Source organism: Aquarana catesbeiana, linkage group LG06 (assembly GCF_042186555.1).
Source record: "Aquarana catesbeiana isolate 2022-GZ linkage group LG06, ASM4218655v1, whole genome shotgun sequence".
NCBI lineage: Eukaryota > Metazoa > Chordata > Amphibia > Anura > Ranidae > Aquarana > Aquarana catesbeiana.
Window position 1 is genome coordinate 324,549,902 of NC_133329.1, and position 24,227 is coordinate 324,574,128.

The 24,227-nt window shown below is 43.0% G+C and overlaps 1 protein-coding gene across 1 annotated transcript in view; it reads left to right on the plus strand.

Moving 5' to 3' along the window:
* The first annotated feature begins 4,271 nt into the window (after nucleotides 1-4,271).
* Nucleotides 4,272-24,227, plus strand: part of CWC22 (CWC22 spliceosome associated protein homolog) — a 140,390-nt gene continuing 120,434 nt past the window's right edge. Inside the window, exons 1-4 of the mRNA XM_073633752.1 lie at nucleotides 4,272-4,523; nucleotides 9,297-9,364; nucleotides 13,443-13,577; nucleotides 13,818-14,285. Coding sequence (XP_073489853.1) covers nucleotides 4,497-4,523; nucleotides 9,297-9,364; nucleotides 13,443-13,577; nucleotides 13,818-14,285 — 698 coding nt within the window. The 5' untranslated portion in view covers nucleotides 4,272-4,496. The remainder of the gene's footprint in view (nucleotides 4,524-9,296; nucleotides 9,365-13,442; nucleotides 13,578-13,817; nucleotides 14,286-24,227) is intronic.

Genomic DNA, 24,227 nt, shown 5'->3' on the forward strand with positions numbered 1-24,227 from the left:
ATTGGTGGGCACTGATTGGTGGCACTGGCAGGTGGCACTGGCAGGCAGTACTGGTGGGCACATGAGGCTCTTCCTCTTCGGGACCGATGCCTTTCAGGGGGGGCGTGGCGAGGCTGCAAAGGGGGGGACGTCAATAGACGTACTCCCGGCAAAGCAGATCCGCGCTGTAGCCATCATTCGGCTATATCGCTGATCTGAAGCAGTTACATCCTCAGAATGAAGAATGGAAAGAGGCTATTGTGGACTTTCATGGTACCGTACAAAAGGCTTAACATACACAAAGTAGATAAAAATATGAATTTTATTAAAACACTGTATTAAAACATACAAACATTTTAAAATAGGCACATTTTCTTGTGTCATAAATATTCTGCACTAGAAACCACAGATTAAGTGACCTCTGGACAAACCATTGTCAACTTTAACAAATGCCATCTGTGTATTGAACACTCAACATGTTTCGTGGGAGGACCACCACTTTTTCAGGAGCTTATTATATGGAATTATAGAGCAGTCATCACGTTCAATACTATAATAGAGAATGGAACAGGGATGTGCAGTCAGGGGAGGCAGGTGAGGCAGAGCCTTACCTGCCATGATTATAAATAAAATAAAAAAATACCAAAAAAAAAAAAAAATCGAGCTTCGAGGGTTGTAGCTCAGTGATGTGTAACTGAAGTCCTATCGCACCACTGGTCAAAACTCAGGGCACCTGCCACCTATAGTTCCGGAGATATGGGGCTTCATGTGCAGCCTGTCAGAAGCTACATACAGAGTGCCAGTTTAACCGCTTCCGGACCAGCCGCCGCAGTTATACCACGAAACCACGTAGCTGTACGTTGGCCCTGGATAGCAGGCGCACCCACTGCACAGCGTGAATGCCAATGCTCGTGGCCAACGGTCGCGATGACCACCGGCCACGAGCGATCGTGTGCAGGAGACACAGAACAGGGACGAGTGTGTGTAAACACACACTTCCCTGTTCTGTTCTGACAGGAGTGACAGATCATGTGTTCCTATTAGCTAGGAACCACGATCTCCGTCACTTCCTCTAGTTAGTCCCCTCCCCCTTCAGTTAGAAACACCTAGTAGGGAACACAGTTAACCCCTCGAGCGCCCCCTAGTGTTAACCCCTTCACTGCCAGTGACATTTTACAGTAATCAATGCATTTTCATTGCACTGATCGCTGTATAATTGTCAATCGTCCCAAAAATGTGTCAAAAGTGTTCGATGTGTCCGCCATAATATTGCAGTCATGATAAAAATTACAAATCGCTGCCATTACTAGTAAAAAAATAAAAATAAAAATGCCATAAATCTTATTTTGTAGACGATCAATCAATATATGCTCATTGCGATTTTTACTACCAAAAATATGTATGAATACATATCGGCCTAAACTGAGAAAAAAAATAGCTTTTTTTTAAAAAAATTGGGGATATTTATTATAGCAAAAAGTACAAAATATTGTGTTTTTTTCAAAATTATTGCTCTTTTTTATAAAATAAAAACCGCAGAGATGATCAAATACCACCAAAAGAAATCTCTATTTGTTGGAAAAGAGGGACGTCAATTTTGTTTCCATGCCAGGAATTTTTGCTCCGACACGGCAATGTTATAATGTGCTAGCATGCATCGCATACTAGCATATTATGTGAAACTTACCTTAAAACGAACCCCTCCAGCGGTGGGCTGCCACTGCTGACACCGCTGACAGGGCTTTCATCTTCACCTGGCCTTCCTTCCGGGTTTGCAGGCTTCAGTCCTTTGAAATGAGGACGATCCGCGATGACGTCACGGGAGTCACTGTCACAGGGCTCTGACGGGTATGCCGTTCCTTCAGAGCACATGCGTCAGTGACGTCACAGGCGGTTTTACAAGTAAATATCTCCTAAACGGCGCATGTTTAGGAAATATTTATTGTACCTATAGGAAAGCCTTATTACTGTATAGGTTTACCTATAGGTGAAAATGAACCAAGGGAGTTTACTCCCACTTTAAATCACTAGGTTTAGTTCTGCTTTTGTCTTTAGACTGTCAGCAGATCGGCCTCTACAAATTTGGCACAGTATATTAAAAAAAATGTGTCACCGGCGCAAAAAAAATCGTAACTTAAATTTTGATTGAATTATGCTATGTAGTTTGCTGCAGCTATAGTCCCTTCGTGATGTGAAATGTGCTCATACAATCATTTTAGTAGATAGCTGCGCTAACTCCACTGTGTATCAAATCCTGTGAAAACAGTGGACATCTCTTCACACCCACTGGAGTCTTGCATTTCACACTTATTTTTAACACTAATCTGAGCTTATATAGTGAAATACAGTATTTTGAAATCCGTCTGACTGTTTTGATGTTGAATTTTCAAATCAGTGTTCTGTCAGATTAGCAAACCTGTGAGATCAGCAGGCTTGTCGCTGCTTTTAAAATTCAACATCAACACAGTCAGACGGATTTCAAAATACTGTATTTCACTATATAAGCTCAGTTGACTGGTAAAAATAAGTGTGAAATGCAAGACTCCGGTGGGTGTAAAAAGATGTCCGCTTGCCGCCTTCTCACTGTATCCTAAGTGCGGCTAAGTGCGGGGTGTACCAAGATGGCCGTGACAGAATGTCACTTCCATTACAAAATCTGATGGGTCGCCTAATCTGACGCAAACACCGGCACTGAGTGTATCCAGCAGTCCGTATCAGTGCCTTGCAGGCCGTTCCGTGCATAGATGCATTCCAATCACAAATTCAATGGTACCAAACGGTGGCAAGTGACCACATCGCACCACTATGCCTCAACGCGTTTCGCGTGAATAATGCGTCATCAGGAAGGGACAGGTGTTCTGTCGATATGAAATGCTCTCGAATAGGGCATGCGCAGCTACAAGCGGCATTTAAAGTAAATCCGCGTTTGAAGAGCGTTCCCTATTGACAGAACACCTGTGGAACGCATATTGGAAGATTCTATGTCTCACGCGCAGCTTGCGAGTGTCCCAAATCTACAGAACCCCCCCATAAAGGAATAGTAGTGGTAAAAAAAGCACTTGTGGGTTTAACCAATCTTGTTTTTTATACAATTCTCCTTTAACCACTTGCCGACTGCCGCACGCCGATATACGTCGGCACAATGGCAGCGGTGGGCAAATGGGCGTACCTGTACGTCCCCTTTAAGAGCCGCGTACAGCGGTCTTCCGGCAATCGTGTCACGGAGCCTCAGAACAGGGAAGTGCCTTTGTCAACATTTCCCCGTCCTGCCTTGTGTCATGACAGATATCACGGCTCCCTGTCATTGGGAGCAGTGATTGCTGTCATGTGACTTGAAGCCCATCCCCCCACAGTTAGAATCACTTCCTAGGACACACTTAACCCCTTCATCGCCCCCTAGTGTTTAACCCCTTCAGTGTCATTTACACAGTAATCAATGCATTTTATAGCACTGATTGCTGTATAAATGACAATGGTCCCAAAAATGTGTCAAAATTGTCTGATGTGTCCGCCATAATGTCGCAGCCCCAATAAAAATCGCAGATCGTCGCCATTACTACTAAAAAAAAAATTAAAAAGAAAAATGTCATAAATCTATCCCCTATTTTGTAGACGCTATAACTTTTGCGCAAACCAATCAATATACGCTTATTTTGATTTTTTTTTTTTTTTTACCAAAAATATGTAGAAGAATACGTATCAGCCTAAACTGAGGAATAACATTTTTTTATATGTTTTGGGGGATATTTATTATAGGAAAAAGTAAAAAATATTGTGTCTTTTTCAAAATTATTGCTCTTTTTTTGTTTATAGCGCAAAAAATAAAAAACGCAGAGGTGATCAAATACCACCAAAAGAAAGCTCTATTTGTGGGGAAAAAAGGACGTCAATTTTGTTTGGGTACAACGTCACATGACCGCGCAATTGTCAGTTAAAGCAACGCAAAAAGTGCTCTGGTCGGGACGGGGGTAAAATCTTCCAGGGCTGAAGCGGTTAAGGGGAGGTGGCAAGGGGCGTGTCCTATGCCTGCACACTTCTGCCGATAGGTGTCCCTCATTCCCATCTCAAAAAGTTGGTAGGTATGGTAGAATAGAATGCAAGTGGTGTGTTTTCCACAACCAACATTTTCCTTTACATAAACATTACTGTTGTCATTGTATGTTTGAAACGAAATGAAGGAGCTGGCTCTTTATTTCTGTCTGTCTCTGTAGTGTTTTTTTTTTGTACACTCTTTCACAGCAATCCAAAGTCTACTACAGAAGAACACTCTTTCACAGCGCTTCGTCTATGGAGGAAGTTTGTCCTGTACGGGTTTCCGTATACGTCACATCAGGGTACCTGGATTTGGAAACCGGAAGTGGATGTTCCGTGGTGTGCGGGGCTCGGTCTGCTGATTGTGGTGAAGTTTGGGGGATCACGAGGGGCCCGGAAGAAGAAAGGAGGTGCACGGATTCCCGGGAAGAGTGTTATCGGCAGGAAGATCATCCAGCGAGGGTCCGGGCGGGAGGAGGAGAGATATGAAGAGCAGTGTGGCCCAAGTCAGAGTGAGTAGCTGTCCTGTACAATAGCCCTACAAGTACAGATCATCGGGTGCCTCAAGGAAGGATACGTTCCTATGGCCATACTGGTGACTGTTACACATTACAGTTGGAATATCGGCTGTACCTGTAAGAAGAGAGTACACCTTTATGGCTATCACAGCTGTGAGGAAGACAAATACACCACTCACATTCCTGGAAATGCTGACACTCCTGGGGGTGTCTGTGTTCTAACCCCTGTACTCAATGGTTCCTCCCACTCACCCCTGTGTCTCTACAGCAGCGTTTCTCAACTCCAGTCCTCAAGGCGCCCCAACAGGTCATGTTTTCAGGATTTCCCTCAGATGAAATGGCTGTGGTAATTACTAAGGCAGCGAAACTGATCAAATCACCTGTGCAAAATAAGGAAAGCCTGAAAACGTGACCTGTTGGGGCGCCTTGAGGACTGGAGTTGAGAAACACTGCTCTACAGTGTCCTGTACAGATGTGGAGATTGTTGGGAGGAACCACTAAGTGCAGCAGGGGAGGACTAGTAGATTCACACTTCCAGTCTGTATTTAAAGCGGAGTTCCACCCAAAAATGGAACTTCCGCTTTAAAGGGGTTGTAAACCCTCATGCTTTTTCACCTTAATGCATTCTATGCATAAGACTAAGGATGAGCTCCGGCGTGTTCGCACACTCCACGTGCAGAGCCCGCCAGCAAGTCGGCAAGGCATTGCGCTAATCACAGGCAGTGAGACATTTCCTGATCTCTGCAGCCGTACATCAGGAAAATGTCTCACTGCCTGTGATTAGCGCAGCACCGTGCCGACTTCCTGGCGGGCTGTGCACGTGGAGTGTGCGAACACGCCGGAGCTCATCCTTAGTCTTATGCATAGAATGCATTAAGGTGAAAAAGCATGAGGGTTTACAACCCCTTTAAAGCGGAAGTTCCATTTTTGGGTGGAACTCCGCTCCGCTCATCCTTACATAAGACCCCTTTCACACTGGGGCGCTACAGCGCTAAAAGTAGCGCCTGCAAAGCACCCTGAAAGAGCTGCTGCTGTGTCTCCAATGGGAAAACCCAGAGGGCTTTCACACTGGAACGGTGAGCTGGCAGGACACTAAAAAACAAAGTCCTGCTAGCAGCATCTTTGGAGCGGTGTATACACCGCTCCTGCCCATTGAAATCAATGGTCAGAACGGCTATACCACTGGCATAGCGCTGCTGCAGCAGCGCTTTACGTTGGTTTTAACCCTTTCTCAGCCGCTAGCGGAGGGGTAAAAGTGCCCCGCTAGCGGCCAAATAGCCAAGCAAAATTGACGGTAAAGCGCAGCTAAGATTGGGCGGCGCTTTACCACCTAAGCACCCACCGCCCCAGTGTGAAAGGGGCCTTAAGGTGAAAACCCTTCTGTGGTGCCCCAGCCCCCATTTTACTTACCCAACCCCGATCCTTCTCCGACCGGGAACGAGCACACCAGCTTTACCTTGTGTCTCGTGTCCTGATTGGATAGATTGATAGCAGCGCAGCCATTGGCTTCCGCTGCTGTGAATCAAATCCAATGACACAGCGCCGGGGCTGAGTCCTGCATTCTGTGTGGATGCAGGACTCAGGAGCGCGCCCGCACGGGTGTCCACCAAGGAGAGCGCTTCTCCAACGTGGACACTCGATGTGGGTAGGAGCCACCAGCGCCGCTGAGGTACCCCGGAAGAGGATGATTGGGGGCCACTCTGTGCAAAACCAACTGCACAGTGGAGGTAAGTATAACATGTTTGCTTTTTTGTTTTAAAAAAACAAAACAAGGGTTTACAACCCCTTTAAGTGATGCTGACCCCCTGACATTTTTTTTTGGGGGGGGGGGGGGAGTGGATACCCTCTTTTTAGAGACATCCAGCTCCCATTTCCTCCCGGGGCTCCACGGCACTGGAAGGAAGTTCACCTCTTCCCCCCTCCCTGCAATCTTCTGGGACACGTCACAGGTCCCAGAAGATTGCCCGGCCATTCACAGCGTGAAGCCACAGCCGGGCGCCAATGGTAAGAATGCCGGCGCTCATAAATTAATACAATCTGCCATTGTAAGCAAACTTGTCAGTGGTAAAGTTAATGTATGGAGTTCTAAAAAAACAAACATACATACTCACTACCATGTTGTAGCATTGGTGTGATTGCTGCAGCTGTCCCCCACCAGCTCTAAGCCTGAGAACTGAGCGATCAGATGACTGCTGATCGCTCAGTTCCCAGTCAACTCTGAGCAGAAAGTGGTGACTATCAGTCACCAGCCTTTGCTGCTGTTTTAATTCTCAATGGAGCGCCATGCAGATGAGGGGTGTGAGCGGCTGGCTCATTATTGTCGGGATCCTTCCATAGTCTGGAGTGGCTCTGTAATGTCAGCCGACAGCGGACCTTATGCTGTTGTCGATTGTGGGTCACAGAAGAGCACAAGTAAATTGTCAGGCATCTGTTACTTGATTTTCTGGAGCATTGCACTTCACTGAATTTGTCATAAAGCAGAGCTAAACATATCTGGCTGCATTCACATTTGGCGTTTTTGGATCTCAGGCAGAATCATTGCGATTCTGCCTGCAATCGCACTACCATCGCAAAATGCATGTTTGGGTGTCATTCATTTTCAATGACACCTAAGCACTGTGCGGTTTTGCTGTGATTATTGCTCTGCAGAAAGCTTGTCGCCCAAAATGGAGCAGGAGCTTCTTTTGGGCAATCGGCTTAGTTAGTTGCTGTTTGTCATGATTTCCACGTGATAATAATGGCAAAACCGCACCACATTATTGCTATTGAAAGTGAATGGCACCCGAACATGCGTTTTGCGATTTCAGTGTGATTTGAGATCACGCACAGAATCACGACGATTACTAAAACCCCTAATGTTAATGGAACCTCAGTATAACACTTTCAAAAAACAGTTACATCCCCGGCAAGCTGGGATTGCTAACTTGTATTGGTTGTTCTCATCCAAACTGTCAAACTTTCAAATGGCTGGTGTCATAAATGTATCTCATGTGCAACACTATTTTCAAAACGGTAAGCGCTAGATATCAAATGTGAAAAGTATCAATAATGCCCAAAAACAAATCAAATTTGCTTATGGTGCCACAAAATATAAATAAAGTGCAGAAGTCCATAAACTTCACTTAAAAGTGCCAATAGTGACAAAACAGTCTATAAAGAGGTGATGCTCCTTTCTCCACACTTCATGCATCAATAAAGTGCTCCACTGTGCTCCTTCCTGATCCCAATCCTATACCCTTCCACACTGGGGCTCACCAGTTTATAAGACCCAGAAAGAAAGGGTCTAACAACACTTGGTTTAAGATCGGGATTCCTGCTTGCACTACCTGCTCCATTAGCTCTTCAATGATTGGGCTTGTGAGCCACAATATAGGATCATCGCACAACCTTTTTATTAAAATCCCATTAAAAAAAACTATGGCTGTTACGCTCACATGTGGTGCCTAGCACTGGCACCCAGTAGAATCAGTTACAGATCAAGCAGGGGCGCTAAGATGGCAGCTTCCTTGCTTCAAAAGAATAGGAGGGTTTAGTTCTGCTTTAACTTCTAGTCATACTTTGGATTGGGTCGTCAATTCTTGCATTTTCAAAATTTTTGTGATTTTGTATTTCCATAATTCTTGGGTTTTCAAAATTTTTGTGATTTTGTATCCATACTGTACATGTTTTACATGAACTTAAACATTTGGTTTTATGTCACACTGTATGTGTGCAGCGGTCTTTTCAAAGCAATTTTTTTGGGAAAAAATATACTTCAATGAATTAAAAAAAAAAAACGAAACCGTAAAATTAACCTAATTTTTTTTCTATAATGTGAATGATGAAGTTACGCTGAGAATTGTGATCTTTATTCTAAACAAAAAAAATTGTGATTCTCATTTTATCCAGGATCATGCAGCACTGGTGAATGGGTAATTTCTGCTTTTTGTGTAAGCATTAACCACTTAACCTTAACTGGTCATCATATGACGTTCTTAGGTTGAAGTGGAGATTTTTGTCTTCAGCAGGCAATTCCCTGCAATGTAAAAGCAATCATAGCAGTTGTTCAGCCCCCCCCCGCCGCCCTCTGGTGCTTCTCCTGGCTCGCCTGTACGATCGAGGAGCTGGAGAATGAATCCGTCGCCGGCAGCGGTTTACCATAGAGCTGACTGTGGATCAGATGGTCCCCGGCCATCTCTATGACCCTCGGAGGCCTGGAAGCGACATCATGACGTCACTTCTGGCGCCAGTAGATGTAAACACTGATGTTTTGTTGGGAGGCCTGAGATTGTGTGTTTTTGTGTTTTTTTTTTTTTCTCTTATAGACCCCAGATCTCTGTAAAGAGGACCTGTCATGCCCTATTCCTATTACAAGAAATATTTACATTAAAAAACATAATTTACATTATAAACTTAAAGGGAAATTGTCCCGCATATGTAAACGGAGTTCAACCTGAACGTGAGGTATCGTAGAGAACGTTAGAGCGAGAACACTAATTCTAGCGCAAGATCCCCTCTGTAACTCTAAACTGGTAACCTGTAAAAACATCACAATGTCACAAGTGTGAATAGACCCTAACAAAATCTCTAGATCTTTTCTCAATCTCAGACAGCCTAAGGAAAGTCATAGTAAATTGCACATTATTTATATAATACTTATTTTTCTGTATCTTTGTATTTGCTTTGACATTTTTTCAAACTGTTCTTTCTCTTTGTATATAAAGGATCTTTTTTTTTCAAAAATGTGTACAATCTAAATGATCGTGACATCTTTTCTGAAAATTTCAGAGTTCCTCCAGTTATGACAAGCATGACTCCTACAGCTCTCGTCGAAGAAGTTCCTCTCCAGAGGACAGGTATGCAGTATTAATTATTTTGTATAGTCTGTGTGTTTATTGCCCTGCATGATAAGGTATATCTTTGTAGGCAACAGCCACAATACTGAAATATGTTCAAAGTTTTTTCAAAAGATTTTAGAAAAAAAAAATATACTTACCTAGGAGAATATAGCATTGATCCCCCGCCGCTTCTAAGACTGAGAATTGAGCGGTCAAAGACCGCTGTTTGCTCAGTTCTCCGTCTTCACTGAGAGTCGTGTCAATCACCAGCCTTTTGCTCTGCCCCTCCAGTGCTCACTAGAGTGCTGGACTGTGGAGTGGGCAGGACCGTCAGGATCAGGCTCTCAGCGGCTTGCTGAGAGGCTGATCCAGCTCCCGGTCCAGGCATCTGGGTGGATCCCGACTATAAATTGACATCAATCGTCAGCGGGGTTTTATCCCGTTGTCGGGTGAAAACTGATCACAGGAGGTAGAATGATCTGCACTATAATGTGGAGAACAGCGGCGCTCAGTGCAGTATATTAAAATGATTAATGATGAATTTATTAAGATAAAAATAAGAATTAACTCACATGGTAAGGGTTAAAATGGCTAGTCACAAGGGATGTCTCGCTGTGTAGTCCTGATCCAGATAGCCAGCGGTGTGGGGTGCTGCTGCTGTCTCGCTAGCTGCAGGGGTTTCCAAGGCTCCAAGTCAAGCTGGCAGTTGTCTCCCTGTGGGCTGTGACATTACTGGATGTGGGACACAGGGCCAGCAGGCGCGTATTCGGAGCACACGCGCTCCTTCTTCAGGCTGATGATCTGCCCTCCTGTGACCTACAGACGAAGTATAGCCAAAATGAGCTTTCTTTAATCGTACATCACGGGACACAGAGCCATAGTAGTTACTATGTGGGTTATAGTCCACCTTCAGGTACTGGACACTGGCACACCCTAAACAGGAAGTTGCCTCCCTATATAACCCCTCCCACTACTGGGAGTATCTCAGTTTTTTCGCCAGTGTCTAAGGTGTTTGTCACGAGTGAAGATGTGTTGTGCTAAGCTCCTCTGGAGCAATCCTTGCTGGGGCTAGCTATGCAGCTGGATCCATTCAAAGTGTCTTTTAGGCCGAATTGAATGGTATCCGGGCCTCATATCCGAAGAAACGAGGTTTTGCCTGTAACGCTTCTCTTTTTAGAGAGCTGGACCCCGGGATCTAGTACTTTTGGTATTAAGGCCAATGGCCATAATGTTTTACTGGCGGGGTGCTTTTTACAGGTCCAGGATTCGCCATACTTCTCCTTTCAATAAGAATAGGTTAGGTTCACATTTGTAAAGATGCAGGAATGCACACAAAGCCACGCTTTTTCCGCAGTGCATAAAAAAAGTGCATTCCTTTGCAGATGAGCGGGGCATGCTGAAGGGCATGAGAAATTCTGTGACAAAACGCATGGTAATAAAGTACTATGCATTTTGGTGTGGTGCGATTTAAATAAAAAAAAAGTCCTGCGCTTCTTTGGTGCGATTTTAGATGCAGTAAGCAGTTCATTCAAATGAATACCGCAATGCACGGTAATGCGTGAAAAAACATGCAGAAACACATGACTGCATTTGTGTAGTTGTGTTGCTTACTGCTACTGTATGAAATGTGAAAGATCATTGATGCTCTATTTCTGATGCTCTTGCCATGGTGCCATTTATTCAGGAATCCATGTGGCATGTAATTAATGTTGCTTTGCCTTCATGGTCATACGTTTTTGCTATAGATCACAAACTGCAGCTGGTATTACTTAGTTATCCTAATGCACTGATCTTCTCCCTTGGAGGACTGGAGGTTGTGCCATCACTCAGAAGATATCATAATGGGGATGTCTTCCTGGCTTCTTCTCAGCGTTCGAAGTCCCTTAATTTTTCTTGATGCTTCCTTAGTCCTTATCACTTGCTCTTCTAGCTGCCCCTCTCTCTGCATTATCAGGAGGCTAGATGGTGTCCCTTGTTACTGACAGACAGATGCTGTAGTCCTTCACAGAAGTGGGTCTTATGCTAGCCATACACCCTGAGGCTTAACTAGAGAAATCACCTTAAATAGTGTGGATGGAGGAATCAGCACCGTTGGCTGTTGTTTCCAGATAATGTCAGCACCATTTGCTGCCTGAACAGTGACTGCATCTGATCTCATTGGCCAAACATTTTCCACCTAGCTACTTCAACTTTTTAAAAAAGAAGTTTGGGGTTTCCACAAAAAATATGTATACTCACGTAGGTGGAGGCAGCACCAATCCCCTGCCGCCTCTGCACTGAGAACTGAGTAAACACTGCTGATCGCTGAGTTCTCCGCTCTGATCAGAGAGAAGTGACTGTCAGTCACCGACTCTTGGCTTTGCCCCTCCAGTGCTCACTGGAGCGCCGAACTAAGGAGGGAGTGGCTTGCTCAGTCTCCCGGTGTGGTGCCTGTCTAGCCATCTGGGTGAATCCCGACTGGACTGGCTGAGTGATGTCAGCCAACAGTGGGCTTTAGCCCACTATCTGCTGGAAACTGGTCACAGGAGGGTGGAAGACACTGCACTTCTTGTGATCTATAGAAGTACAGCCAAAGAAAAGCTTTGGCCATGCTTCTCCTTTTAATGGAAGTTTTGTCAAACTGGGTAGTGCCAACAGAGTAACCCACAGTTTGAATTTCTGACAATTCAGCAGGAATCTGACGAAATTTGAGCTGTGTATGGCTTAATCTGCATTGTGGGGAAGGATTGTAGATAATGTTGGGTGGGCCGTGACAGCGGCTGTGGGCATGCCAAGAGACGAGATGAAATAGGCGTGGTTTGAGGCTACCCTATCCAGCATCTGCCCCTATAGCATGCAAAGGGCAAAGCTTAATAACACCGTGTAGCGAGTCGCTTTCCTGTATCGTCGTGGGAGGCGTGGCTTCTTCTGTGCACCCGGTAATTCGGTACCTGCATCGTGTATTGCTGGGCGAGAGGAGCATCAGTGTAGACTGAGGACAGACCGGAGCGGAGGAAGGAGAAGAAAAGATCGAGGGGGAGGTGAGAACAGAGTACCACGATCTTAGTTTCATACTGCAGACGTTGGAATAGGTTCCTGGGAAAGCTGAATTTCCCTGTGCCTGGTGAGACTACCTTATGGTGGTCATCTGTAGTCAGTAAGGAGCGCTAATACTCACTCGGGTGTGAATTATCTTGGAGACTAGATCTGGTTGCACTTCTTTTTGGAGTTTTATCTTCACATTCTATATGGACTTTTACTGATTTATTCATCTACACTGTGTTTATTGGAATTGGGACTCTTCTTTCATTAGTGATTTGCAAATGATTGTTCCTCTTTTTCCATTATATGTCATAACAATAATTATGTGGTTTATTTTTTATCACATATCACTTTTATTATTTATTAATAATATTATTTATTTTATTTATAAGGTACCTGCCTTAGTTTTGTTTAGTGAGAGTTCTTTTCACCATTATTTGTTTGCATTGGTTATTATATATTCAATTTATTCATTATTTGTTCATCACTGTTAGCAAATTTTGTGTGGTATTTGCATTAGTTTTCTTCTTTGAGAGTTTTTTCACCATTATTCTCTTTCTGATCAATTCATTATTTTATTATATTAGCGCTGCATCTTTATTCATGACATTGCGTTTGAGTTTAGTATTAGACTTTTGGTGCTGGCTGCTTTTAACTATTTTCAATAGACCTTGTCTTATTTCCTTGCGCATCATTAACCTTAGGGTTTTGTTTACAATTTGTAGATAATGTTGTTCTGACTTCAGCATAGTGGCCTGAATACTCTTAACAGGTCACTGATTTTGTTTTCTGCCTGGAACTTCTCTTTAAACACACATCCCAATACATCATTTAGACAAGATTCCCAATGAGGTTGAAGAGTTCTCCTTTATGTCAAAGAGAAGGATGTGATGTTTACTTTTTCATGCTAATTATGAATTCTGGGGATGGAGTGCAATGTGACATTTGAAAATTAATGTTTCTAGCATTCAGAAAGACGTCTTTATGATAAAACTGTCAGATCTCAGGTAGAAGAAGATTTACGGGGCATGCAGTACAGTGCTTTCATTATTTACCTTACTAAAATTTCTTGCAGGTATCAAGACAGAGATCGATCACTCTCTCCATATGATAGTAAAGGTTACTCTAATCGTGACCGGTATGATGATGATGATGATGATGATGATAATCGGCCAAGAAATGGGAGAAATGACCGGTCAGAGAATACAAGGCAAGTGTTTGTTCTTTTGCAAAGCAGACAGTCCTTGTAATAGTTCTTAGTTTCTCTGCTATTAGATTGGATTAGGTATTCCTGGGTATGCAGGTTAATATTTTGGTTATGACAAAGGTCTTTGGAGTAAATCTGTGGATAATTATTTAAATGTTCAAATAAGTTGTGTTCCTTAAAGTGTTTATATATTGTTTCTCTGGTTTAGTGTACATTACTGTTCATCTTTTTGTTTTTTGGTAGATGGAAGGTAAGGGACAGGGAGTATGACAGATCGAGAAAAGAAGATCTGGAGAGAGACCCTGAGCGGGACAGATCAAGAAAAGATAAGGACTATGAACGAGACAGATCAAGACGAGATCCAGATAAGGACTTTGAGCGAGACAGATGGAGAAGAGACCCAGACAGAGACTCTGATAGAGACAGATCAAGAAGAGATCCAGATGGAGACAGGACAAGAAGAGAGCCAGACAGGGAGTGGGGAAGAGACCTCTCAAGAAGAGGCCCAGAAGCAGACTTTGACCGAAAACGGAACAATAAGTCTCCACCGACTGGAAATAGTGAGCAGAGATCAGAAGATCCGGGTTTAGCAGAACCTCCAGTAAAGAAAAAGAAAGAGGAACTGGATCCCATCCTTACCCGGACTGGAGGAGCTTATATTCCCCCCGCCAAGCTGCGTATGATGCAAGAGCAAATAACTGATAAGAGCAGGTAAGTGCCTCTTTTTCAGTGAATTTGTTGTGTGCATAAGGAGGTTTGTAGGGCTCTTGTTAAACTAATCCCTTAACACCACATTATGCGTATCCTTTCATCATCTGAATGTTCAATTCAATATAGTTGTTTGGATGGAAGAAGATTAAAACACATCTAAACCTATCAAAAGATTTTATTTTTCATTGAGTAGTTCTGCCAGTAACTTCCTGTCATAGGGAGACAGTTCTTACTCACTGTACTGTATGGAGCAGCAGTCTTGTCACCCTAGGACAGAACTAAAGACACACCTCCGTTTCTCCATAACATAGGTGAGAGGTGTTTTGTAATCCTCAGAGATGGCTGAAAAGAGTGCAATCTGATAACTGTCAGCAGAGATAATTTGAGTTTTGCAAGCTGGTCCGGAAGTGACATGGAAGTGATGTCACCCGGCTCCTCCCTACGTATCATGACCAGACGCTCCATAGAGAAACATATTGAATTTGCTACACTGTTTTAGGTCATAAAAAATATGAGCGTACAAATGTTCTATTTTTAAATAAAAATATATGGCGGTTTTACATTATGGAGAATCTTTTCACTTATTCATGATTCAATCTGGGAGACAAGCGGAAATGAGTAATAGACGTGAAGATACACGGGCGGTGCACGAGAGACCCCCTAGCACTAAGAAGTGTGCTGGCAAGCTTGTTTGATCTATATGAAAATATAGATCAAACTTGGAGGTGAGCTGCCATCCACACTATATTTGTGGAACATGTGGTGATCACATAAATACTATCAAATATACTAGCGGGTTACACAAATCTGGAATGAAAAAATAAAAAGAACAAATGATTTATGAAATTGCATGTGCTAAAGGTTTACCTATGAGACTGTTCACAGTGTATGAATTAATTTTGTACTTTGACACATTTTGCACAAAAGTTTCAATCTAATTTATAGTTGCATATAGCATCATTAATTGAATTGATATATTTATTTGCACAAGTACTGGGAACACTTTGTAGGTTTGGACTGCACTATATATATATAAAATTGGATTTGAATGCACTTTATATTTATATGAATTGGTGGATATACACTATATTACCAAAAGTAATAGGGCATTCCCATTGACACACTCCTAAACCTTGTGGACAGCCTTCCCAAAGTTGCATGACAAGTCGTTCCCCATGATTTCCAATGACAACCATTCATATTAGTACGACTTCAAGTGGTGCCAACTTCAAAGTAGTCCCTGCACTACTTCAGCCCATTGAATATCACTGAAGTGGGATCAAAGCACCTTTTGTCCCCATGTTGATGAGGACAAGGGCCTCTTCCCGTCAACCCTGGCCATTGGTTGTTGGGGTCTGCAAGCGAGGAGCTTATTGGAATCTGGAAGCCCCCTTTTAACAAGGGGGCCCCCAGATCCCGGCCCCCCACCCTATGTGAATGAGTATTGGGTACATTGTACTCCTACCCATTCACCTAAAAAAAAAAAAAAAGTGTCAACTAAAACACAGTAGAGCTGCATGTTTAATTGCTAAGAATCAAAATCACAATCTTTTTCCCTTCAAGTGGTTTTATAGTCTTTTTTTTTATAATAAGGCTTACCTGTAGGTAAAAAAAAAATCTCCTAAACCTGTACGGTTTAGGAGATATTCCCCTTGTTATGAGCTGCTGACTGCAGTGGCGCATGCGCACAGGGGATTCTCGGCTGAAGGCCCGGCAACTGCCGGACCTTGCCGGGTAAGAAATCTCCCACGTGCATGCGCGGAAGTGACAACATCGCGGCTCCAGCCAATCACAGCGCCGGAAGACACGCCGAGGCAACATGACAGCTCCCTTGGCGTGGACCAGGTAAGATACCGACGCCTCGTTCTAAGGTAAGTATTTCATAATGAGCTAGTATGCGGTGCATACTAGCTCATTATGCCTTTTGCTTTACAGGGGTAAAAAAAAAATGTCAGCGGGTATACAACCGCTTTCATGTCATGATTCTTTCTAACAAGTGAAGGGAGTTTTCACAGCCTGCCAAGTTTTATCACAACAAACAAATAAGTAGAAGCAAAGTATCTTTTCCTTCTTTTATCAAAGGAAAGAACTCCGGTGTGTAAATGAAGGAAGTTTAACCATTTAAAGACCAAACCTTTTCTGACATTTGTTGCTTACAAGTAAAAATCATTATTTTCTGCTAGAAAATTACTTGGAACACGCAAATATGATACATTTTTTTTTTTTTTTTTAGCATAGACCCTAGCAGAGAATAAAATGGTGGTTATTGCAATATTTTATGTCACACCGTATTTGCGCAGCGGTTTTTCAAACACAATTAAAAAAAAAAAAAAAAAAAAATACACTTTATGAATAAAAAATAAATAAACAGTAAAGTTAGCCCAATTTTCTTTTGTATAATGTGAAAGAAGATGTTACACTGTGAGAATCGTGATCTTTATTCTAAGCAAAAAAATTTTAGCCAGAATCGTGTAGCTCTAGTACACAGGTTTTTAAAGTAATTTTATTGTCAGCTCCGGCATCGCGTCCGACTTCTTCTCCCCTCTCCGGCTCTTCTGCCTCTGCTGGTTCTTCTCCCCTCTCCGGATCTTCTCCGCTGATGTCTTCTAGCCCTCTTCGATTCTTCTGCCTCTGCCAGGTCTTCTCCACTGTCTTCTCCGTCTGTTCTTTTTCCGATGTTGACTCAACACTCTCTCCCACTCTAACGTTAGGTGCGCAGTGTGCCAATTCTTATATTGGCATGGGGCGGGGTCACCGGAGGCCTGCCCCTTATGACGTCACCACCCATAATGCCCCGGGCGGTGACATCATAAGGGGGCGCTCGTCCCCACACCCTTTTTTGACCTGCCGGGCTGTGCGCTCGGATAAGGGTCTATTATGGATTGGGGGGGGGATGGGACCTGCATGTAGTTTTTCGGCGTGGGGGTTCCCCTTAAAAACCAACCAGACCGAAGGGCCTCTTATGCTCTTGGTGGGGGAACCCAGGTGTTTTTTTTTTTTTGGCGTGGAGTTCCCCCTAAAGATTCCTATCAGGCAGTGCCTGGTATTGTCGGGGATCAAAGTCGGGTCCCTGTTCATTGAAGTCAGACGCATGTCGGATTTCAAGTCGCAGGGCAAAGTCATTTAAAGTTCATGTAACGGCAGGCGTACCAATACATTTGGTATTATGGTGTATATTTTTTATGTATGTTTGCTTTATAGTGTGTGTGTGTGTGTGTGTGTGTGTGTGTGTGTGTGTGTATGTATGTATATAGTCAAAAGTATTGTGACGCCTGCCTTTATACACACATGAACTTTATTGGCATCCCAGTCTTAAACCGTAGGGTTCAGTATTGAATTGGCCCACCCTTTGCAGCTATAACAGCTTCAACTCTTCTGTGAAGACTGTCCAGAAGCGCATGTTGGACGAGATGGCCTGGCGCTCAGGCTCCACTCTAATTTATCCCAAAGGTGTTATCTGGTTGAGGTCCAGACTCTGCAGGCCAGTCAAGTTCCTCCACCCCGAACTTACTCATCCATGTCTTTATGGACCTTGCTTTGTGCACTGGTGCGCAGTAAAGTTGAAACGGGAAGGGGCCATCCCCAAACTGTTTCCACAAAGTTGGGAGAATGAAGTTATCCAAAATATCTTGGTTTGCTGCCGCCTTAAGATTTCCCTTCAATGGAACTAAGGGGCCAAACCAAACCGCTGAAAATCAACCCCACACCATAATCCCCCCTCCACCAAATGATTTGGACCAGTGCACAAAACAAGATCCATAAAGACATGGATGAGCAAGTTTGAGGTGAAGGATCTTGATTGGCCTGCACAGAGTCCTGAACTCAACCCGATAGAACACCTTTGGGATGATTTCGAGCGGAGACTGTGAGCCAGGCCTTCTCGTCCAACATCGGTGCCTGACCTCACAAATGCGCTTCTGGAAGAATGGTCAAACATTCCCATAGACTCACTCCTAAACCTTGTGGACAGCCTTTCCAGAAGAGTTGAAGGCTGTTATATCTGCAAAGGGTGGGCCAACTCAACATTGAACCCTATGGACTAAGACTGGGATGCCATTAAAGTTGATGTGCGTGTAAAGGCAGGTGTCCCAATACTTTTGACAATATAGTATATGAATTGGTGGAGTCTTACATATAATTTTTATGTACAATTTATGAATAGTAGTTGTCATAATTTGGTAGAGCTTTCATATAATTTTTTTGTTCATATGGAGGAATAATTGGGAATATTGAGAAATATCGTAATTAACACGATTAGATTTATTTATATATTTTAGCTTTTGTTTTTTTACACCATGTATGCAAAGCGCCACATTAAAACACACATATTTTAAAGTGGATGTAAACCCGATTCATGAAATGTGGGCTAGGCACATATATGTGCAGTGTTTTCTTATCTCTCTTCAAAGCACTATGTCCCGTAGCTGTCTCCTGCTCCCGATCCCGGCCCCTTACCACGTGATCAGGTGTCAGCCAATAAACAGCTGATCATGTCATGTAAACAGAAGACCAGTTATCGTTTTTTTTTTGTTTTTTGTTTTCCCTTCTCACGCTGACAGCGTGAGGAAAAAAAAAAGCCTATCACTGGCTTCTGTTAAAGGGACATCAGTCCTGAAGAGGAAGAGTCAAAGCTGCCTCATATGTGCCCACCAGTACCGCCTGCCAGTGCCACAAATCAGTGCCACGAATCAGTGCCCACCATCAATGCCCACGAGTGCCACCTATCAATGCCTACCAGTGGTGCCAATCAGTGCCACCTCATCAGTGCCCATCAGTGCCACCTTTTCAGTGCCCATTAGTGTAGCCTCATCACCGCACATCAATGAAGGAGAAAAATTACCTGTTTGCAAAATTTATTAACAAAATATAAAACGGTTTTGTATTTTTTTTTTTTTTATTTCGGTCTTTTTAAAAATTTTTAACAAAAAATAAAAAACCCAGAGGTAATCAAATACCACCAAAAGAAAGCTCTATTTGTGGGAAAAAAATGATAAAAATTTCATTTGGGTACAGTGTTGTATGACCGCGCAATTTTCATTCAAAGAGTGACAGCGCTAAAAGCATAAAATTGGTCTGGGCAGGAGGGGGTTTTAGGTGCCCAGTAAGTAAGTGGTTAATGTAATAAGGATGTCCTTTATGCGTATATTAGGATAATGAATACTGATCATTTTTTTATTCTTTTTATTAATAATCCTGCACTTTAGATGCTTATACTAATACTGGACTAGTGTCAAAATTTTGATCCTCCTAAAATTTTAAAGGTTAACGTCTAAGTTCACCTTTTTGCAGCATCTTACACATTACACACACATTTAGTGCCGGTTCACACAGGGGCGGCACGACTTGCAGGTCGAATCACCGAGGCTACCTGCACACGACTTCGGCAGCAACTTGCAAAACGACTTCTGTATAGAAGTCAATGCAAGTCGCCTGAAGTCGCCCCAAAAATACTACAGGAACCTTTTTCTAAGTCGGAGCGACTTGCGTCGCTTTTATTAGAACGGTTCTGTAGTACAGAACGGGAGGCGACTTGTCAGGCGGCTAGGTCGCCTGACAAGTCGCCCCTGTGTGAACCGGCAGTTAGGGTGTACCATGCTCCAGTTCCTGGCCCCTGCACCCCCTCATTCCCCCGCTGATTGTGAGTGCAATGCGTTGCAATCTCCTGGAGGAGAAAATAATAAAACCACATTGTTTTTCTGCAAAAATATGTGCATATATTCCTTTTCCCCAAAGGTGAGCTTATCCTTTCAGTTAATAGTGTGCTGGCATTTTATTTACATATCACTAATTTTGTGAGTATTTGTATTCAGTGATTGGAGCACACATAACCACCCTGTAGGTCATTAGAAGAGACATTGTAGGGAGCCAGCAATAAGAGAATCATGTTAAAATATTGTGCTAGCATATCATAAACTGTTTGATGGGGGCTTTGTTGCTGCATATATTGGTTTTCACACTATGTGATGTTAATGGTATCCTGTTTGTGAATAAACACCTCATTGGCTGTAAAGGGAAAACTGAGAAACTGATGTTATAACTGTTTATAGCTTGAATGCCATTTCAGCACTTTATGGTCCATTAAGAAGACATGAATAATATTGATAAATACACTATGTAGCTGTAAGATCTAATATAAGAATCCTTATGCTGCAGATTATGCAATAAGTGTATTGAACCAAAAGATAGTCGTCATTTCTATGGGCTATTTACATATTGAACTGGTTTTCTAAATGCTTGAAATGTATATAAAGAGGTTTTAAATGCGTGCATTGCACATGTATTTACTTATATGTGTATAATGCATAAATAAATATTTGACCTGACAGCATCAATGCTTTGTTGAGTGGTTACAGCTACTTAACTGCTTCAGTACCAGGCACTTTTACCACCTTCCTGCCCAGGCCTATTTCCAGCTTTCAACTCTGTACCCAAATTATTTTTTTATCTTTTTTTTTTTTTTTTTCCACACAAATGAAGCTTTCTTTTGGTGGTATTTAATCACCACTGGGTTTTTTATTTTTTGCTAAATAAACGAAAAAAAGACCGAAAATTTGTTTTTTCTTTATTTCAGAAGTCCAGAATTTATAAAGCTTGTCTGAGCTTTCAGAAAAAAAGGGGGGGGGGGGGTGGAGAGCTGAAATTACACTCTGCAGAGCTCAGTGAGGAGAGCTCTGACAGTTATTGGAAGGAAGAGACACACCCCTCTTCACACTGATCAGAGGAACGGAGATGAGTCTGTCAATCGCAGGCTGTGTGCTGGAAATCCCTCTGTCACCTTTTTTCTCTTGATGTCAGAAAAGCTTGTCAGAAGTGATTCATACTGATAGCAGAGGAAGGAAGCCGCAAACAGAAACAACACTTAAACTGGTAATACATGGATAGAAAATCATTTGAAAAAGCGTTTAATAAGCCCGATCGTTCGAATTTCGAGAAAACTTTTATGCCAAAAGAAAGACCTGTCATGTTGGAATTTTTTTGCGTAATCGAACGATTTTCTAAACATTAGTAGAGAAAACGATCATAAATAGTTTGAAAAAATGTGCAGCGCATGTGCATTGATCATTGGTCGACAAACAATGTACCATTTATGTTGTTAACGATTGATAATATGTGAAAAAAAATCCAATACAAACAATGATGGTGTTAACATACAGCCATTCAACAGATCAAAAAATAAAGTTTTTTTTCTCATGATTTTATATCTATGTATGGCCAGCTTTTTAAAAAGTCAGAGGCTACAAATACTGTAGCTGCTGACTTTAATAAGGACACTTATGTATCCACGGAGCCCGCGATGTCAGCCCCCCGTAGCCAATTCGTCCATTGGCTCGGGTGCAGGCACTGCCATTACAACTAAGGGAACCTGGCAGTGGAGCCTTCAGGCTCCACAGCCGGTATCCTACTGCGCATGCGTGAGTCGCTTTCTGAATGGCCCCGTCATATTCTGGGACACACACAGGTCCCAGAAGGCAGTGGGGGGGGGGTGTCTCGAGGCAGAAGAGGAAATTACGTACGTCGCCACGGCGAGGTTAGGATGGAAGTACACCTTTTTGTACTTCAGAAAAAGATATATACACGCACACAGTATCTCACAGAAGTGGGTACACCCCTCACATTTTTGTAAATATTTTATTATATCTTTTCATGTGACAGCAATGAAGAAATGACACTTTGCTACAGTGAAAAGTAGTGAGTGTACAGCTTGTATAACAGTGTAAATTTGCTGTCCCCTCAAAATAACTCAACACACAGCCATTACTTTCTAAACCGCTGGCAACAAAAGTGAGTACACCCTTAAGTGAAATTGTCCATATTGGGCCCAAAGTTTCAATATTGTGTGTGGCCACCATTTAATTTCCAGCACTGCCTTAACCCTCTTAGGTGTGGAGTTCACCAGAGCTTCACAGGTTGCCACTGGAGTCCTCTTCCACTCCTCCATGATGTCATCACGGAGCTGGTGGATGTTAGCGACCTTGTGCTCCTTCGCCTTCCATTTGAGGATGCCCCACAGATGCTCAATAGGGTTTAGGTCTGGCCAAGCATGTCTTTAGACATGCTTGGCCAGTCCATCACCTTTACCCTCAGCTTCTTTAGCAAGGCAGTGGTCGTCTTGGAGGTGTATTTGGGGTCATTATGTTGGAACCCTGCCTAGTCTCCGAAGGGATGGGATCATAATCTGCTTCAGTACGTCACAGTACATGTTGGCATTCATGGTTCCCTCAACGAACTGTAGCTCCTCAGTGCCGGCAGCACTCATGCAGCTCCAGACCATGACACTCCCACCACCATGCTTGACTGTAGGCAAGACCCACTTGTCTTTGTACTCCTGACCTGGTTGCCTCCAAACACTCTTGACACCATCTGAACCAAATAGGTTTATCTTGGTCTCATCAGACCACAGGACATGGTTCCAGAAATCCATGTCCTTAGTCTGTTTGTTTTCAGAAAACTGTTTGCGGGCTTTCTTTTGCATTATCTTTAGAAGAGACTTCCTTTTTGGATGACAGCCATGCAGACCAATTTGATGCAGTGTGTGACGTATGATCTGAGCACTGACAGGCTGACCCCTTCAACCTCTGCAGCAAAGCTGGCAGAACTCATATGTCTATTTCCCAAAGACATCTTCTGGATATGACGCTGAGCACGTGCACTCGTCCTCTTTGGTTCACCATGGCGAGGCCTGTTCTGAGTGGAACCTGTCCTGTTAAACCGCTGTATGGTCTTGGCCACCGTGCTGCAGCTCAGTTTCAGGGTCTTGGCAATCTTCTTATAGCCTAGGCCATCTTTATGTAGAGCAACAATTCTTTTTTTCAGATCCTCAGAGAGTTCTTTACCAGGAGGTGCCATGTTGAACTTCCAGTGACCAGCATGAGCGAGTGAGAGCGATAACACCAAATTTAATACACCTGCTCCCCATTCACACCTGAGACCTTGTAACACTAACGAGTCACATGACACTAGGGAGAGAAAATGGCTAATTGGGCCCAATTTGGACATTTTTACTTAAGGGTGTACTCACTTTAATGAGCTTTTAACTTGCAGTGCAAGAATGCCCACTTCAAGAATGAGTCTTTAACTGAAATAAAGCCTCAAGAATTTCCTGCAAAGCTGAGGAGATAGATAAAGTCTGCACTGCTGATTTTGCTACTGGTCTTCACTGTTCTGGTTACCAATTAAGAGAATTTCTGGTTCTCAAGTGGAAGGCCTCTCTTGGCAACCAGTCCAATGTAGGCCAAGTCCATAAGGCCAAGCAGCCAGGCCTTATGGATCTCATGTGTGCAAGGAATGTCTAAAGCTGTGGACTGATTTACATAATGCAGCCAGAGGTGTATTTCTAAAAGGATGCCTTCATATACATACACATCAAGAAAAGCAACCTGCAGGAAAGGAATTGTAGCAATAAAGTGTGGGTTAGAAGGTGACTAGGTTCTCAGCGAGAGCAGGTATGAAGATTAAGACGGAACACCATTCATAGTATATTTTTAACGATATGAAGATTGAATTCCATCCCTGCATGAGGCATGCATATTTGTTGTAAGCTTTACTTTTTTCACTAAAAAAAAAAAAAAAAAAACTTTAAACATTCCACATAGACCTTCTCTTATTTCAGTTAACTCGCAGTGAGGAGGCTGGATGCATTATAGGATAAAAGAAAAGAAATTCAATGACCAAGGCTTGTCTCTATGCTAAAGCTTTAATTGAGGTTAGAGGTGGGTGGAAAAGGAAAGTGAACAGGAGTTGAACAAAAACATCCCAGCTGGTGGCATGTTAACTTCACGGAATGATGTGGCGCACATTGTAAGAAAGTAGCTATGCTTCGAAGAAAGGAACGGTATTAGAGAGAGCTTCAGTTTTGGATTAAAGTGGAAGTTTATTCACTAATGTGAATAAATTGTAAGCAGCGCTAATACTATATAAACGTATAAACATAAATTGAAAACG